Genomic DNA, 16724 nt, shown 5'->3' with positions numbered 1-16724 from the left:
GAAGATATCATAGATTTCCAACACAAAGTCATGAAACTTGTTAAGAGAGTTATGTCAAAACAGAAGAATGCATCAGGAATCTCCCAACATTTTCTGGAATCATGTATCGCATGACCATCAATCATCATGACCTAATCAACATAGCTACTCAGTGTACACTCTTGCCGAACACTCAAGTTTTAACTGCATCCAATAGAGACACCTATTCAGAACTGTATACAAGTCCTGCCTCGACATTGCCTAATGTTACAGCGACTTTTGATTTTTGGAAAAACGAACAGCGATATTTCATCTTAATATAAGTACGATAACTTTATTCAGTGACTTCTGACTTGATTTAAAACCAGTTTTTGTAAATTGCGGAGTTCATTTTTGCACAGAAAATAAGTATTTCCTAATTAGTAAATTTCACTTTATTGTGTACTCGCCTCAATGTCACTGCAAGCATTTCAGGAGGAGAAATGCAGTTTCGCTTGTTGGTATCTTCATGTTGGAAATGAGGTCGTAAAATTGAGAATTTGTCAAATGATGTTTTTGACATTCCAAAAAAATTAACATGCTTTCTATCGTCCTCTCAATTTTTCATACAGCATACTGAATGCAGCAAATTTAAATCAGTCTGCACCCAGTACTTGCTATATTGACACTGTTTCTTGTAATAAAAATAGCAGTGTGAAACTAAAGTGCTAACACCCATATTATCCATCCTACTGCTCCCTTCCACAGGGCTCGACTGCACTACTTCTGGCATGCATACCATCTCCATCAACAAGACCACTGATTTTTTTTTTTTTACTGCCCAACAGAAATGCAGGTCCAGCAGAAATTATTCTCGTGGACAAATGCCCTTACATAACAATATCACTGGTGTCAATTTGCAGTAGGGTTTTGTGGCATATGCTGAGTTCGAACATTAAGAATTACATTGAAGAAAATGTTATACTGCCACTTTCAGCATGAATGCAGAAAATATTTTTCTTGTGAAACACAACTTTTTTTCACACGAAGTAATGAGTGTTATCGACAGAGGATCTGTAATTTATTCCATATTTCTAGAAGACTTAACATCGTTTCTCTCAAGACACTTCTAATCTTATTGTGTGCCTATGGAATACCATCTCAGTTGTTCAACTAAATTCATGGTTTCCTGTCAGGAAGGTCACTGATTGCAGTAATCCATAGAATGTCACTGAGTAAAACAGAAATGATAGCCAGTGTTCTCGAAGTAAATGTTAAAGGCCTTCTGTTCTTCCTAATCTATATATGCGATTTAGGAGAATCTAGGCAGCCTCAGACTGATTGCAGATGAGGCTGTCATTTACCATCTAGCAGTCATCAGAAGTTCAAAACCAATTGCAAAATGACTTCAACACAATATTCGTATGTTGCAAAACATGGCAATTGTCTCTAAATAAGGGAAAGTGTGATGTCATCCACATGAGTACGAAAAGAAATCCATTTGATTTTTGTTACATGATAAATCACACAAATCTAAATGCTGTCAGTTTCATTAAATACCCAGGAATTACAATTACGAACAACTTAAATTGAAATGATCACATAGATAATGTTGTTGGGAAGGTAAACCAAAGACTGTGTTTTACTGGCAGAACACTTAGCAGATGCAACAGATATACTAAAGAGATTGCCTACACTACACTTGTCTGGCCTCTGCTACGAGTGCTACTGTGCTGAATGGGATCCTTACCAGACAGGATTGATGGAGCACATCGAGAAAGTCCAAAGAAGGGCAGCTCTTTTGCATTATCAAAAAGGGAGGAGATAGTGTCATAGGTACGATAAGCAAGTTGGGGTGGCAATCATTAAAACAAAGACATTTTCATTGCAGTGAGATCCTCACAAAATTTCAATCAAATTTTCCCACCTCAATGTAAAAATATTTTATTGTCATCAACATACATTGGGAGAAACAATCATCATAATAAAATAACAGAAATCAGAGCTTGCACAGAAATATTTTAGTGTTCGTTTCTCCCATGTGCTGTTAGAGAGTGGAAAAGTAGAGAGATAGTCTGAAAGTGGTTCAGGGACTTCGCTGCCTGGCACTCAATTGTGAATTGCAGAGCAGTCATGTAGACGTGTAGATTTTCCACTGCACAGTTTTTTCTGTGCACACTCTTGTAGAACATGTCTTCTTTTCTGGGGGCAGAAATCTGTCAGCAAAATGCCATCCTAGAAGTCTATTGCTACACACATTTTGGGGAGTAGCAGTACGTTGATGTGTACTCCCTTTCTTCAAATCTCCTCATCTAACTGAAGAAGAAAATTTGCCACATGACAGGCTTTGTTCTGATTATTTCTTGTTTTTCAGTACATCTGCATTTTTATAAAGGTGGCAAAAAAGTTTCTTCCACTATTTCATTTGCCGTCTCTTGAAAGGCTTGTTAGATATGAATTGTCCATTCCTGTGTACACCAGTCTTATTGAGATTGTGGTCTAGAAATGCATAGGGTTTTATCTTCTTTGTCATCCCTGTATTGCTGCAAACCTCTACTTCTGTTTTCGCCACCTTGTGAAGACTTGACAAACACAGAGCAATTCCTGAGACCCTCCCCTTCAGAGTCAATAAATGTTTCTTCCTCATAAATATAGTCATCTTTCTTTAGCTTTCTGTTAAGTGCACCTTGTTTAGGAAGCCCTCTACAATTTGGTATGCACATTCGCACAGCCTTGGTCTCATTCTCCCACAGAAAATTGAAACAGCTGGTGAACTGTAACATCTGTTCACATAAATGGTCTTCACTTGTTGAGTTAGCCAGACCAAAGTCTCTGAAAAACAGTGGTGACTGAATTGTCTTCCTGCCCTTTATCTGTGCGAACTCCCAGTACATCACACACATCTTGTCTTCGAATTGCATAGGGTAAACAGCTTGATACCATAGTTGTCAGATGCGTCTTTATAAAGACACGGAAAATATCTCTTCCCCTGAATTCACACATGCCTTCATCAATGGTAAAATTTTCCTCAGGTGAAAATAAATGCTGAAAACTGTGAAAGTAAATGTTTTTATGCATGGCATCATGGCCAGGCTCGTTTCTTCACATGTACGAGGCATTGTCATTCAAATGCAAGCAAGAGTGAATAGTGGAAAATCTATTTCTAATGGTGTGTAAACTAAGTTATTTGTATACCAGTCAACACACAGTCTTTACTAGGCACATATGGATTATAACAGCAAAGAATAAATACATTTCATGAAGTTTTAGCCCAGCCCATGTGTTCCATATGCCTGTGGATTTCACACTATTTGATCTTATGTTATCTGAAATTGATTTTGTATACTTGTTAATTTCTGCCTTTATGTGCTTAATCCTTGATTCAGGAAAAAATATTGAAAGGGCTGCTGCTGTCATCCACTCCTGCAACAGATCAACGTTTTTCTTTGAGTTTGGGCAATGAAGGTTGCTCGTCTAATGTAATTCATCCTAATTCCACTTCTGAAAACTTTGCAGCACTACGTCTCTTATACAAGATGGCTCTAATGAAATGCTACCTTGACCATTAGGAGGTGAAAGTGTATTGTGCACTGTTTAAGGTGGAATAATGTCTGAAAACACAATGGAATATAACTTACATAGTAGATTTCTCAAGCAAAATAATGTAGAATAATGGAACATTGAACTGACTTTTTTTTAGATAATTGTATTCAGTTTCAAAAACTTTTTGGAACTAGAGGTCTCAACTGGTTGATTCAAAATATTCCCTATATTAGCATTGGTTAAAAACTTTTGACATGTTTACCAGAATACGCTCTGCTAGCACAACAAGAAACCTGTGAAAAGTACGGAGCCACACATCAGTGCAGGGCAAGTGAGGGTTGTACTTGAGAATGCCAAAATAGTTTTAGAAACATTCGTATGACAGCAGCACCATGCAAAGGCCAGTTCACAGTGCTCCAAACCTGAAGAGAAACCGCGATCAGAATGAGAACCGTGTGAATGCAGAAGAATGAGCAGAGCTCAAGCATGCAATGCTCCCAGTGTTCCTGCAACATGACCTGTGCTCGGACTTGGGACTCAACGTGTTGATGACTGGCTTGGCCCGTTACTGTATAGAGAAAAGTAATTATTTAATGCTATCTTGTCCTCTGGGTGTAAAACACTTTTTTGTATGCGGACTTTTAACATGGCAAATGTGCAGTGACAGTACTGCTTGCAACTGTTTACGACAATGATATAGTTTTGGACTAATGTTACAGAATAAACATAGTGGAGATATACCTGAAGTATAACTAGCTGATTATAATACTCCAGAGTGGCAAAAAACAAATACACTAATTCCCATACCTATTTCATTCAATGTGCTAACATTTTCCTGCACTTTAAACACTTATTGGGGAATTTTTTTTCTTTATTTAATAACATAGTTAGCACAAAGAACAGTACTTTGACAAAACAGAAGATAAACTTTCAGAGTACAAGGAAATGTGGAACCAGACAGCAAAGGAGCTATGTGGAACAAAGTCACAAAATAATCCTACATTACTCAGTCGGAATTCAAAAGGAACAACAGCAAGAACTTTCACAGAACCTTCTAGAAGCAGGTAAATAGCTATCAACCACTAAGCTTGAATTTCATGAGCAATGATGATAAACTGGCAGTGAACAATAAAGACAACCGAGTGATCCAAGCCAACTACTTAGATAAACTGCGCAACTGCGAAGACATCAGAGACAAATGTCTGAGAATAGTTCCAGGGTGCAGGACGATAATTGCAGAACTAAACCACTGGGGAAGACGGTCACAGTGGAAATAATGAAAAATTATCACCACTAATGCCCTAAGTCAAAGAGATGGGAATGATATGGGAAACTTGAGTGATACCTGGCAAATGTAAAACAGTGCTTATTCACCTTCTATATGAAATTGGAGATAGAACTGACACCAACAATTAACATAGTATTTCTATCACATCTAAAATGTAGACGATATCCTCTAAAGCACTGCAGTCTTGGCTGGTGGAGTAAGTAGATCATCAAGTTGGTTTCAGGAAAGGAAGGTCCTGTGACAAACACGTCTGGAGACTGAAAAGGGATTAGAAAATTACATCTCTAAAGATCTGGTAATGGTCATCATCACAAGAAAGCCTATGATATTGTCGACCAAAAAACATTGTTTTACACTTTGATAGAATTGGTAGAGGACACAAAAATCTCCAACGAAACAAAGTACATAACCAACAGCCTAACAGCGCCTCATCACCTGTCAACAGAGTACAATCAAAAAGAAAGTGGGAAGTGTCAGACATCTCGGTGAAATAGTGCAGATGAAAATTAGTCAGAAAGAAGTTAATGACAGCAGGAGACAGAAAATGGTTATTGCTTTTCACAGGACACACATATTATACAAGACAAAGGCAGCACCAAGGAAAGCTAAATTCAGGCACTGTAACACAATGATCAAAACAGCATATCTATATGTAAGTGGATGCCTCAGAATGACAGGGCAGGCTGGCTGGCTGGCTGTGAAAAGCTAAGAAATTTGAGTGCAAGATCATTTGAAAACTAAATACACATGGATGTTGAATAGCCAATAAGCGTTAATAAGGAAATAAAGTTCTACGGACATCTGTTCAGGATGGATACAATGCAACTAACAAGTCGATACATTGGACAAGAAACCTTAAGTCTCCAACACATGTTTTAGTTAAGTAAGGAAGGACCTCAATAATATTGGACTGAATCAGTAAGACATCCTTAATTGATCCAAGCACAAACCACTGACCAACAATGTTGCAGGCTTCCACAAAGAGAAAATGCAGAACAGCAGCTGGACACAGGAGAGAATGCAGGCAACCAGATGAAACGTTAAATTCGTTTGGGCTGCCAAAAAGGCTTCCACAAATGCCTTATCACTGTATGTGTGTGTGCAGTCAAGAAGAAAAAAAATCCTGAATTTTTCCCAGTTAAAAATGCAGTTTATCCCAGTGAAAATATAACATACCACATGAGAAAATACATTTTTTCCATGTTACGTGACAACATACTTTCCTTCCGAGGTGTAAAACATGTCAAAATCCCCTTGAATGATAAAGGTTTCGTACACTGGTGCAGAACTTCCCAGCACTTTAGGTAATGAAACCCAGCAAAAACCAACAGATTTTGGGAAGATACTTGATGCTTGACAACATATATACTGCATATTTTAGTATTACAAAAGTATAAATACAGATTTCAGGAAATACAGCAAGGTAGCTTCCAAAGCACTGAAATAGAGATTGTGATGCAATTTTGTCAGCCAATCATAGCTCCCATCACGTGAGCTGGCCAGCCAACGACAGCAGATATTTTAAGCGTAGGACACTTGATGATGTGTCAGCCAATAGCAACGTGACTTAAGTAGCTCAAACACACAAATAGCAAAAGTTAATGGTTTAAATTCATATACATACAGTATAGCTACAAGATAAGTTACATTTTCAATAAAATGTTGGTCTTTTTTTTTTTTAGTGCATGTTAGTCTCCAAAACACAACAAACACAATAAAATTTTAAATAATGACATAAATGACTTGTCTTCTGGGCCAGAAATTTTTCTAAGTGGCTGGTCCTGAAAGTGTTAAGTTTTGAATGAGAGTCAGGAACTCCATGACTTACGAAATTCATCACACATTCTCATCACACACAACATAATTCCTCTTGTGTAAAGGGAAACTTACTTTGAAAGTAACACTTCTCAAACCACCATTCACACTACTTCTCGTGACCTGTTAGAAACAAACAATTATGTCATGCTCATCAAAAGTTGTTTTTTTGTTATGAAGTATTGCATAGTCTCCACCCTCCAGTCTTTGACACATTTTGCTATCGGCCGGCACGTGTGTGTACTGTGTTTTGTTGTTCTAAATGGCACATTTTTTGCAACTAAAGCTGCAGTAGCTGGCTAAAGTAAAATTCTTTGTTAGAGTGTCAGTTCTCACCAGTCAAAATTTTTTTAAAAAATTGCAAACTAAAACAATGAAAAATTTCTGGAATTCTAGAAAATTCCTAGGTTTTTCCCAGATTTCTCCCGGATGATAAAATTTCTGTGGATTTGGGGGGGGGGGGGGGGGGGTTTATTTGGGGGAAGAGACCAAACAGCGAGGTCATCGGTCTCATCGGATTAGGGAAGGATGGCGAAGGAAGTCGGCCGTGCCCTTTCAAAGGAACCATCCCAGCATTTGCCTGGAGCGATTTAGGGAAATCACGGAAAATCTAAATCAGGATGGCTGGACACGGGATTGAACCGTCGTCCTCCCGAATGCGAGTCCAGTGTGCTACCACTGTGCCACCTCGCTCGGTCCTGTGGATTTCCCAGGGTATATACACCCTGCTTATAGTTACCTGATGTAGTCTCTAATGGACCTCAACAAGAATAAAAACGCTCAGTTATATTATTGTTAGATCAATTGAAAATCATTTGAGTGTAGAAACTGGAATCAAACAGCAAGGACTAGCACTTTCCAAATAACAGGTGTTTCAGAGGGGTTTTGGAAAGGGGAAAATATTAATCCTATAATCTGTATGTGAGGACATTAATGAACAAACTGAAAAAATTACAATCTGAGGATTGCCAATACTGGTCTATGAAAGTGATTAATTACCTTAGCCCTGATACAACTGAAGTATGAGAGATGCTTTTGACCCGCAAGAAAAGAGCTGTTACATTTTCTTATTTAGTTTTATACTCACCTTCTTTTGCATAATAATATTAAAAAGTAATACCCATGATAGCATACATAGCCTCAAATATACACCTAAGGAACTGACTACATCACAGGACCCTACCAATATGCCACTGGACTTGACTGACTTCAGCTACAACACACAAAATATTGTACATTACAATGGCACTGACTAAAATGAAGGGACCACATTTACCTGTCTTGTTAAGGCGAGACATAAAATCAACTGCTTGATTATAAGCACCCTGCATAGCATCTATCGTAATTACTGGTTCAAGTTTCGCCCAACGGTTGTCGTCATTAAGCCAGGAATGGCATACAACAGCCACTTGCGTGCCCAGTGGCTTTGTCAAGACCAACACATCCCCAGGCTTAGCTTCATTCGGCCTGAAAAGAAATATGCTTGAAGTGGACAGTTATGAAAGCTGCCATATTGTTTTATGTATTCAGTTCAATGCTTACAAAACGAAATGTGCAGTATCATAAAACATACAGATAGACAGACAACAGACGATCCAGGATTATTTTAACCACTACTAACTGGAGCAGTTATTCATTAATTCAGTACACAGCTGCTGAGCAGCAGTGCTCTTCAAACATGGAAAAACTAACAATTTTAACTGTGTGAAAACTACGTTTCATAATGGTGAAGCAATTCATTGAATAGTCCAATTTTTCAGTGAACTTACTTAACTACAGGGTGTTTCAAAAATGACCGGTATATTTGAAACGGCAATAAAAACTAAACGAGCAGCGATAGAAATACACCGTTTGTTGCAATATGCTTGGGACAACAGTACATTTTCAGGCGGACAAACTTTCGAAATTACAGTAGTTACAATTTTCAACAACAGATGGCGCTGCAAGTGATGTGAAAGATATAGAAGACAACGCAGTCTGTGGGTGCGCCATTCTGTACGTCGTCTTTCTGCTGTAAGCGTGTGCTGTTCACAACGTGCAAGTGTGCTGTAGACAACATGGTTTATTCCTTAGAACAGAGGATTTTTCTGGTGTTGGAATTCCACCGCCTAGAACACAGTGTTGTTGCAACAAGACGAAGTTTTCAACGGAGGTTTAATGTAACCAAAGGACCGAAAAGCGATACAATAAACGATCTGTTTGAAAAATTTCAACGGACTGGGAACATGACGGATGAACGTGCTGGAAAGGTAGGGCGACCGCGTACGGCAACCACAGAGGGCAACGCGCAGCTAGTGCAGCAGGTGATCCAACAGCGGCCTCGGGTTTCTGTTCGCCGTGTTGCAGCTGCGGTCCAAATGACGCCAACGTCCACGTATCGTCTCATGCGCCAGAGTTTACACCTCTATCCATACAAAATTCAAATGCGGCAACCCCTCAGCGCCGCTACCATTGCTGCACGAGAGACATTCGCTAACGATATAGTACACAGGATTGATGACGGCGATATGCATGTGGGCAGCATTTGGTTTACTGACAAAGCTTATTTTTACCTGGACGGCTTCGTCAATAAACAGAACTGGCGGATATGGGGAACCAAAAAGCCCCATGTTGCAGTCCCATCGTCCCTGCATCCTCAAAAAGTACTGGTCTGGGCCGCCATTTCTTCCAAAGGAATCATTGGCCCATTTTTCAGATCCGAAACGATTACTGCATCACGCTATCTGGACATTCTTCGTGAATTTGTGGCGGTACAAACTGCCTTAGACGACACTGCGAACACCTCGTGGTTTACGCAAGATGGTGCCCAGCCACATTGCACGGCCGACGTCTTTAATTTCCTGAATGAATATTTCGATGATCGTGTGATTGCTTTGGGCTATCCGAAAATACAGGAGGCGGCGTGGATTGGCCTCCCTATTCGCCAGACATGAACCCCTGTGACTTCTTTCTGTGGGGACACTTGAAAGACCAGGTGTACCACCAGAATCCAGAAACAATTGAACAGCTGAAGCAGTACATCTCATCTGCATGTGAAGCCATTCCGCCAGACACGTTGTCAAAGGTTTTGGGTAATTTCATTCAGAGACTACGCCATATTATTGCTACGCATGGTGGATATGTGGAAAATATCGTACTATAGAGTTTCCCAGACCGCAGCGCCATCTGTTGTTGAAAATTGTAACTACTGTAATTTCGAAAGTTTGTCTGCCTGAAAATGTACTGTTGTCCCAAGCATATTGCAACAAACGGTGTATTTCTATTGCTGCTCATTTAGTTTTTATTGCCGTTTCAAATATACCGGTCATTTTTGAAACACCCTGTATGATCCATTACTTTCTTTATGTTGCAAACAACTGTTTGTCGAGGTAAATCAGTTAACAAACTGATTGACTTGGAAGGTCTAAGTCGTGGACGTGTTCAAAAATCAGAATGATTACTGATGACTTTAAGACCAGTAGTGGAAATATGTTTATTTAAAAAAAACTCTTGTGCACATTAGTTACTAATAATGGTATTGGCACATGAATCACTTCTGATGAACAAATTCCAAACAACAGCAAATAACAGCTACTTGTTATACACCATGAATTACAAGACAAGTTTTTCCAAGAAAGTAGAAGCAACACAATGTCAGAATTTAAGCTGTGAAGGCATGTAATGACTAGTGGTTTGCTACTTGAGTGTTCACCTGCACAAGGTAGTAACTGACACACAGGCAAGGAATTCAGACAAAGATTTCATACACCAAATGTACCCTTCACCTCTCATCTGAACGGTAGTAATTTTCATATTTTATTTGAGCTCTAACAAGATTTTCAGGAATACATTTTTCTTAAAAATTTAAATAATATTGATATTCCAAACTGCCTGATTAACCTTCTCCAGATTATTATTCACATATAGGAATGTTAAACATTAACACACCTGAAGAAACCAAACATTTGCTATTTTCCTGCAAAAACTTCCAGTGTAAACATTTCATTACCAAATTTACTTAAGACTGAAATATCTCCACACAGCTACCAACTTGTAGAAAGGGTACACACTACCAAAAGATTGAAGAACACATGCACCATATGCTACAATTATTTCTGTCAACGCAGCATTTCTACATCTACATCCATACTCCACAAGGCACCTGACGGTGCATGGCGGAGGGTACCTTGAGTACCTCTATCGGTTCTCCCTTCTATTCCAGTCTCGTATTGTTCGTGGAAAGAAGGATTTCACAGTTGTTACTGTCCTATTTATACAGTAGATTTCACCAATGAAATATTTTTTATCAACTGAGTGTTGCTTAACATTTCTGTATTTCTTAGCAAAATTCTCTAGGAATAATCAGTTCATTATCTTCACTAAAAAAAAATCAAGTCCCCCTGCCACTCCTAAGAATATCCTTTTATTGTTAAGAAAGAACTGTTTCAGGTCAAGCTACTTCTGTTCTCAAAATACAGTAAAACTGAGTTAACTAAACTCTGTTCAACTGAACCTCCAAAAATTTAAAAGAACTGTACTGTTAGAAATAATTGAAGATGAGAACTTGCTGGACTGTGGTTAGTACGGAGTGGTCAATGCCTGATCTTGAATTGCTTCCCCATCCATCAACTTACCAGTCTAGGCAAAGCTACACTGCCAACAATAGTGCATTCAAGAGATTGTATCATAGTAAAAATATACACATGCAATGTAAATAAACAAAGTATTAAGTACAGTTCAATGTATATTAATGTACTGTAATTACAAAAATGTAATTTTATCTTTAATAAAGAAAATAAGTGTAGCCTACAAAGAAATTTTTGAAGACATTGACCTTCAAAACTTTTCAAAAATGCATACTGTTATTACAGTACAAGACATTGACCTTCAAAACTTTTCAAAAATGCATACTGTTATTACAGTACCAAATACTGTAGTAGATATTTGATGTTCATGACTTAATTGAAGAAACTGTTATCCAAAATGGCTTCCCCCTTTAGTTGGGTTAACTGGGGCTATACTGTGTTCTGAAGTCTGCAGTAAAATGATGTAAATTATTATTTTTTCCTTCAAATTCTCCCTTGACGTGCCTCTTGCAGCAGTGAATATTAGTGTGGCCATCGTATGATGTCATACAAATAATATTCAGTTTGTTGCGAATTAGAGAACCCTACATTTATGGACAAGACACCCACAGAAAGATAAAATTAAAATAATCCTAGGCTGTAGTTGTGTTGTAATCCTCTAGCTACCAAAATTCATCCTGTTCATATTTTTGTTAGAAATGGATGTCAAAGACAATTTGGGAACACTGTAATCACAAGTACAAGTAGTAGTACAACATTTAGTCCTCGATAGCTGTGTTGTGCAGTAAGTGCAGATGGTAAAATTTCCCATTAGAGTAACTAAGTTTGATTCTGGGTCTAGATGCTTTTTTTTTATTCTCTAGTTTTGATCTACCCAAAAATACTGTAGTATACACTGTTTCTTAAAAAGTACAATCATCCAGTTACAGTTTTTTTAACACTGAACATAATAATAATCATTGGTCAGATACATCAAAAATATTCATGAACAGGAATAGTCAGTTAAAAATAAATTATCTGTTGTAGGGCGGAAATGATTACAAAGACTATCAACATGGGGACGTCAAAAATACATAAATGTAGTTCAGAGGGACCACCTGTAATGCTTTAAATACACTATCGGTGACATCATTTCAATGGACCAGAGGGCACATAAGGATTTAGTTCATGGAATAAAATAGAGTAAACATCTAAAGCTCAAACAAGTCTTTAAAAGATGAATGATAAAAACCACTGTATTATACATTCTGTGATAGTATTACATAATTACATGTGTTTTGTATACAGCATCTAGACCCTGTCTGAATTCTCAAATTAGTGTTTTCTATTGTAAAACACTACCCACTACAGTAACTGTGCAGCAATCCTAGACATTACTGAATGAAGATACTTGTCATACAAGTGATTATACTGCTGCCAAACTACCTTTCTTTGATATCCATTTTCTAATGAAAATACACATGCGATACAATTTTGGTACAGACTTTTTCACACTGATACAAGGAATCTCGTGAGTGCGTGTGTGTGTGTGTGTGTGTGTGTGTGTGTGTGTGTGTGTGTGTGTGTGTGTGTTTGTTTTACACTTGACATTTCCATGCAAGGAACAAAAGCAAAACCACAAAAACCCTGTATGTTAATATTAACCAAAGAGAGGGAAGATGAAAAGTAAATCATTGTACCACAGATGTGTGGAAGCGCATGGGCACATTTAAAATACCACAAAAGTCCACTAGATTTTGATACGAACACACTACCATATCCCAGTCCATGCCACACCTTGAACAAGGCTATGGATTAATAACAGACAAATCAGTTTTACACAACTACTGATGAAAATATGCAGTTTAACTACCAGCTGAATTAGACGTCAAACAATTATGCCGATGTTTGAGCCACACAATTAAGATCTAACCAGGACCAATATTATACAGTTCTCTTCAACATCAACACAGAGGTTTATTAGGAGTAAAAGTTCAAAAGCTAATGCAATTTTCTGATCTTTAGGTGTACATAGGTGACGCCTGTAAATCATCTTCAGGTGGGTGGTAGTTTTTCTACATTTTTTTCTAGTTTCTGTTCAGGAATTTCCATTACTGTCAGTTGCTTACCCTTTCTTAAATGTGAAAGAACAAAAATACTAAACCAACAGCACCCCAGTATCAAACAGGAATAAAGTAAAGAATAATATGAAAAACAACAACAAAATCTACTAGGCTAATGTAAATTGTTTTACTAACAACTGTGTTTAAAATTAAGACAGACACTTCAATACGCACATAACAAATTCATCTTGAGTACAAACACTTGTTGCAACGCCTCCGATAATACACCAAGGATTAATTCCAGTGTGGCCACCAGTCACAAGGGTGCCTGCTCGCTTAGCACAATTCTGAAACAACCAACCGTTGTACTGTACTATGATACTGTCTTACATTACACATAATTCAATTTATTTAATACAGTCCACTATGGAGGAAAGAGAGCAATGAAATTAGCTTATAATGTATTGCACAATCATAATAATATAGGACACTATGCATTATCAAATGTAATGGAAGTTGGATACTCACTTGAGCAATACACATATCAACTTTATAGTCTTTAAAGTCTAAATACATAATACTTCCCATATCCATTGTGCACTTTATCTTCTCTATCCTGTATTCATACACTTTTACAGCACTGTCCTTCGGTACAACAAGGAAACTGTCAAATGCGACATCACTACCTACCCTGAAATTTTTTATGCATGAAGAACATACCAGAAGAAATGCACTACCAAAATTTTAGCAGCTAAGACATACTGCAAGTACTTTGTTGAAGTTACTCATTTTTGCTGTACAAAGAACTGATTATAACAGCAGTTTGTACAGTCCTCCTTGCTTAGCGTGTGAATTGGCGAATGAGAAGCAGAAGCAGCAGCAGCAGCACTACACTGTGCAAAAATCCAAGGGCACATACATTAATTTTAAGCACTTCAAGGAAATGAACACCAAGTAGACGAGCATTGACAGGCGCTTTGCCAGTGTACACTGCCAGTTGCTTGTATTTGTGAACAAGCGTTTACACTGATAAATATTGTGAGATACGACACTAATGATTATCTGAATCAAAAATGTCTAGTGAACATGCATATCTTAAGAGTTATGGACACTATCTTCAATACTGTGTAGCATATCTCTTCTACTGCAAAATCTTTGCTTTCGATATTTTTGGAGGAGGCAGTATGGATGAAAACAAGAAACAGTTGCCTAGTAAACATGTGCTCTAAAACACTATGAGCACTTGCTCAGAAGAAGAGACATGTTTCACAGTATCAAACATGAGTAAGTTCTCACATCTTATAGTATGCATTTTTGGGCACATGATTCCTAGACTTTTTTGCTTTGACTTATCATTCCTGTCATATACCTGAATACTGACTAATCCTCTTGAGATGCCTGTGGAATTACATCTACATCTACGTGATTACTCTGTTATTCACAATGAAGTGACTGGCAGAGGGTTAAATGAACCACCTTCAAGCTGTCTGTCTACCGTTCCACTCTCAAACGGCACGCAGGAAAAACAAGCACTTAAATTTTTCTGCGCAAGCCCTGATTTCTCTTATTTTATCGTGATAATCATTTCTCCCTATGTAGGTGGGAGCCAACAGAATTTTTTCGCAATTGGAGGAGAAAACTGGTGACTGAAATTTCATGAGAAGATCCCGTCGCAACGAAAAACGCCTTTGTTTAAATGATTGCTAGTCCAATTCACGTATCACGTTTGTGACACTTTCTCCCCTATTTCGCGATAATACAAAACGAGCTGCCCTTCTTTGTCCTTTTTTTATGTCATCCATCAGTCCCACCTGATGCGGATCACACACCGCACAGCAATACTCCAGAATAGGGCAGACAAGCGTGGTGTAAGTAGTCTCTTTAGTAGACCTGTTGCACCTTCTAAGCGTTCTGCCAATGAATCACAGTGTTTGGTTTGCTCTACCCACAATATTATCTGTGTGATCGTTCCAATTTTGGTTATCTGTAACTGTAATACCTAAGTATTTAGTTGAATTTTCAGCCTTCAGATTTGTGTGACTTATCGCTTAATCAAAATTTAGCTGATTTCTTTTAGTATCCATGTGAATAACGTCGCACTTTTCTTTATTCAGGGTCAATTGCCACTTTTTGCACCATACAGATATCTTATCTAAATCATTTTGCAAGTAGTTTTGATCATCTGATGACTTTACAAGACGGTAAATTACAGCATCATGTGCAAACGATTTAAGACGGCTACTAAGATTGTCTCCTATGTCGTTAATATAGATCAGGAACAATAGAGGGCCTATAGCACTTTCTTGGGGAACGCCGGATATTACTTCTGTTTTACTAGATGACTTTCCACCCATTACTATGAACTGTGACCTTTCTGACAAAAAATCATGAATCCAGTCGCACAACTGAGGCAATACTCCGTAGGCATGCAGTTTGGTTAGAAGACGCTTGTGAGGAACGGTGTCTAAAGCTTCCTGGAAATCTAAAAATAAGGAATCAATTTGACATCCCTTGTCGATAGCACTGATTACTTCATGAGTATAAAGAGCCAGTTGTGTTTCTCAAGAATGATACTTTCAAATCGTTTTCTTTGAGGTAGTTCATAATGTTCGAATACAGTATATTTTCCAAAACCCTACTGCAAATCGACGTTAGTGATATAGGCCTGTAATTCAGAGGATTACTAGTACTTCCCTTTTTGGGTATTGGTGTGACTTGAGCAATTTTCCAATCTTTAGGTACAGATCTTTCTGTGAGCGAGTGGTTGTGTATATCTGCTAAATATGGAGCTATTTTATCAGCATACTCTGAGAGTAACCTGACAGGTATACAATCTGGACCAGAGGCCTTGCCTTTACTAAGCGATTTAAGCTGCTTCGTTACTCGGAGGATATCTACTTCTATGTTTCTCATCTTGGCAGTTGTTCTTGATTGGAATTCAGGAATATTTACGTCATCTTCTTTGGTGAAGGAGTTTCAGAAAATTGTGTTTAATGACTCTGCTTCAGTGGCACTGTCATCAGTGGCCTCAACATTGTTATCGCGCAGTGAAGGTATTGATTGCGTCTTGCCACTCATGTGCTTTATGTATGACTAGAATCTCTTTGGGTTTTCTGCCAGATTTCGAGACAGAATTTCATTCTGGAAATTATTAAATGAATCTCGCATTGAAGTACGCGCCATATTTCGAACTTCTCTAAAACTTTGCCGATCTTGGGGATTTTGAGTTCTTTTAAATTTGGCATGCTTTTTTCGTTGCTTCTGCAACAAGTATGATGGGGGATCAGTACCCTCAGAGCCACGATGCAAAACTTTGATATTCAGGAGAACTATTTTGCTTGGTGAGCACTTTTTTTGTGCAAAATAAGAAAAAAGGCGTGGGGAAGGAGGAATCTGTGAGGAGGCTGAGCACTTAAAATTGAACTGTAGCTCTAGCTTTCCTTAGCAGTAGTCCAAAACTTTTCGCACATGTCAGCTGATGCTTTTTGCTGGTTTCTCATTACAAATCAGGAG

At 38.1% G+C, this 16724-nt stretch overlaps 1 protein-coding gene across 2 annotated transcripts in view; it reads right to left on the bottom strand.

Moving 5' to 3' along the window:
• LOC124555427 (inactive selenide, water dikinase-like protein) overlaps positions 1 to 16724 on the bottom strand; it is a 160503-nt gene that overhangs the window by 47671 nt on the left and 96108 nt on the right. For both annotated transcript variants that reach the window (XM_047129332.1, XM_047129331.1), the window contains exons 4-5: positions 13446 to 13558; positions 7881 to 8071 (exon numbers count right to left, since the gene is read on the bottom strand). In XM_047129332.1, the coding sequence (XP_046985288.1) occupies positions 7881 to 8071; positions 13446 to 13558 (304 nt within the window). The remainder of the gene's footprint in view (positions 1 to 7880; positions 8072 to 13445; positions 13559 to 16724) is intronic.

Source organism: Schistocerca americana, chromosome X (assembly GCF_021461395.2).
Source record: "Schistocerca americana isolate TAMUIC-IGC-003095 chromosome X, iqSchAmer2.1, whole genome shotgun sequence".
NCBI classification, from domain to species: domain Eukaryota; kingdom Metazoa; phylum Arthropoda; class Insecta; order Orthoptera; family Acrididae; genus Schistocerca; species Schistocerca americana.
The sequence above is the reverse complement of the archived record's forward strand: the minus strand, read 5'-3'. Positions and strand labels throughout refer to the sequence as shown.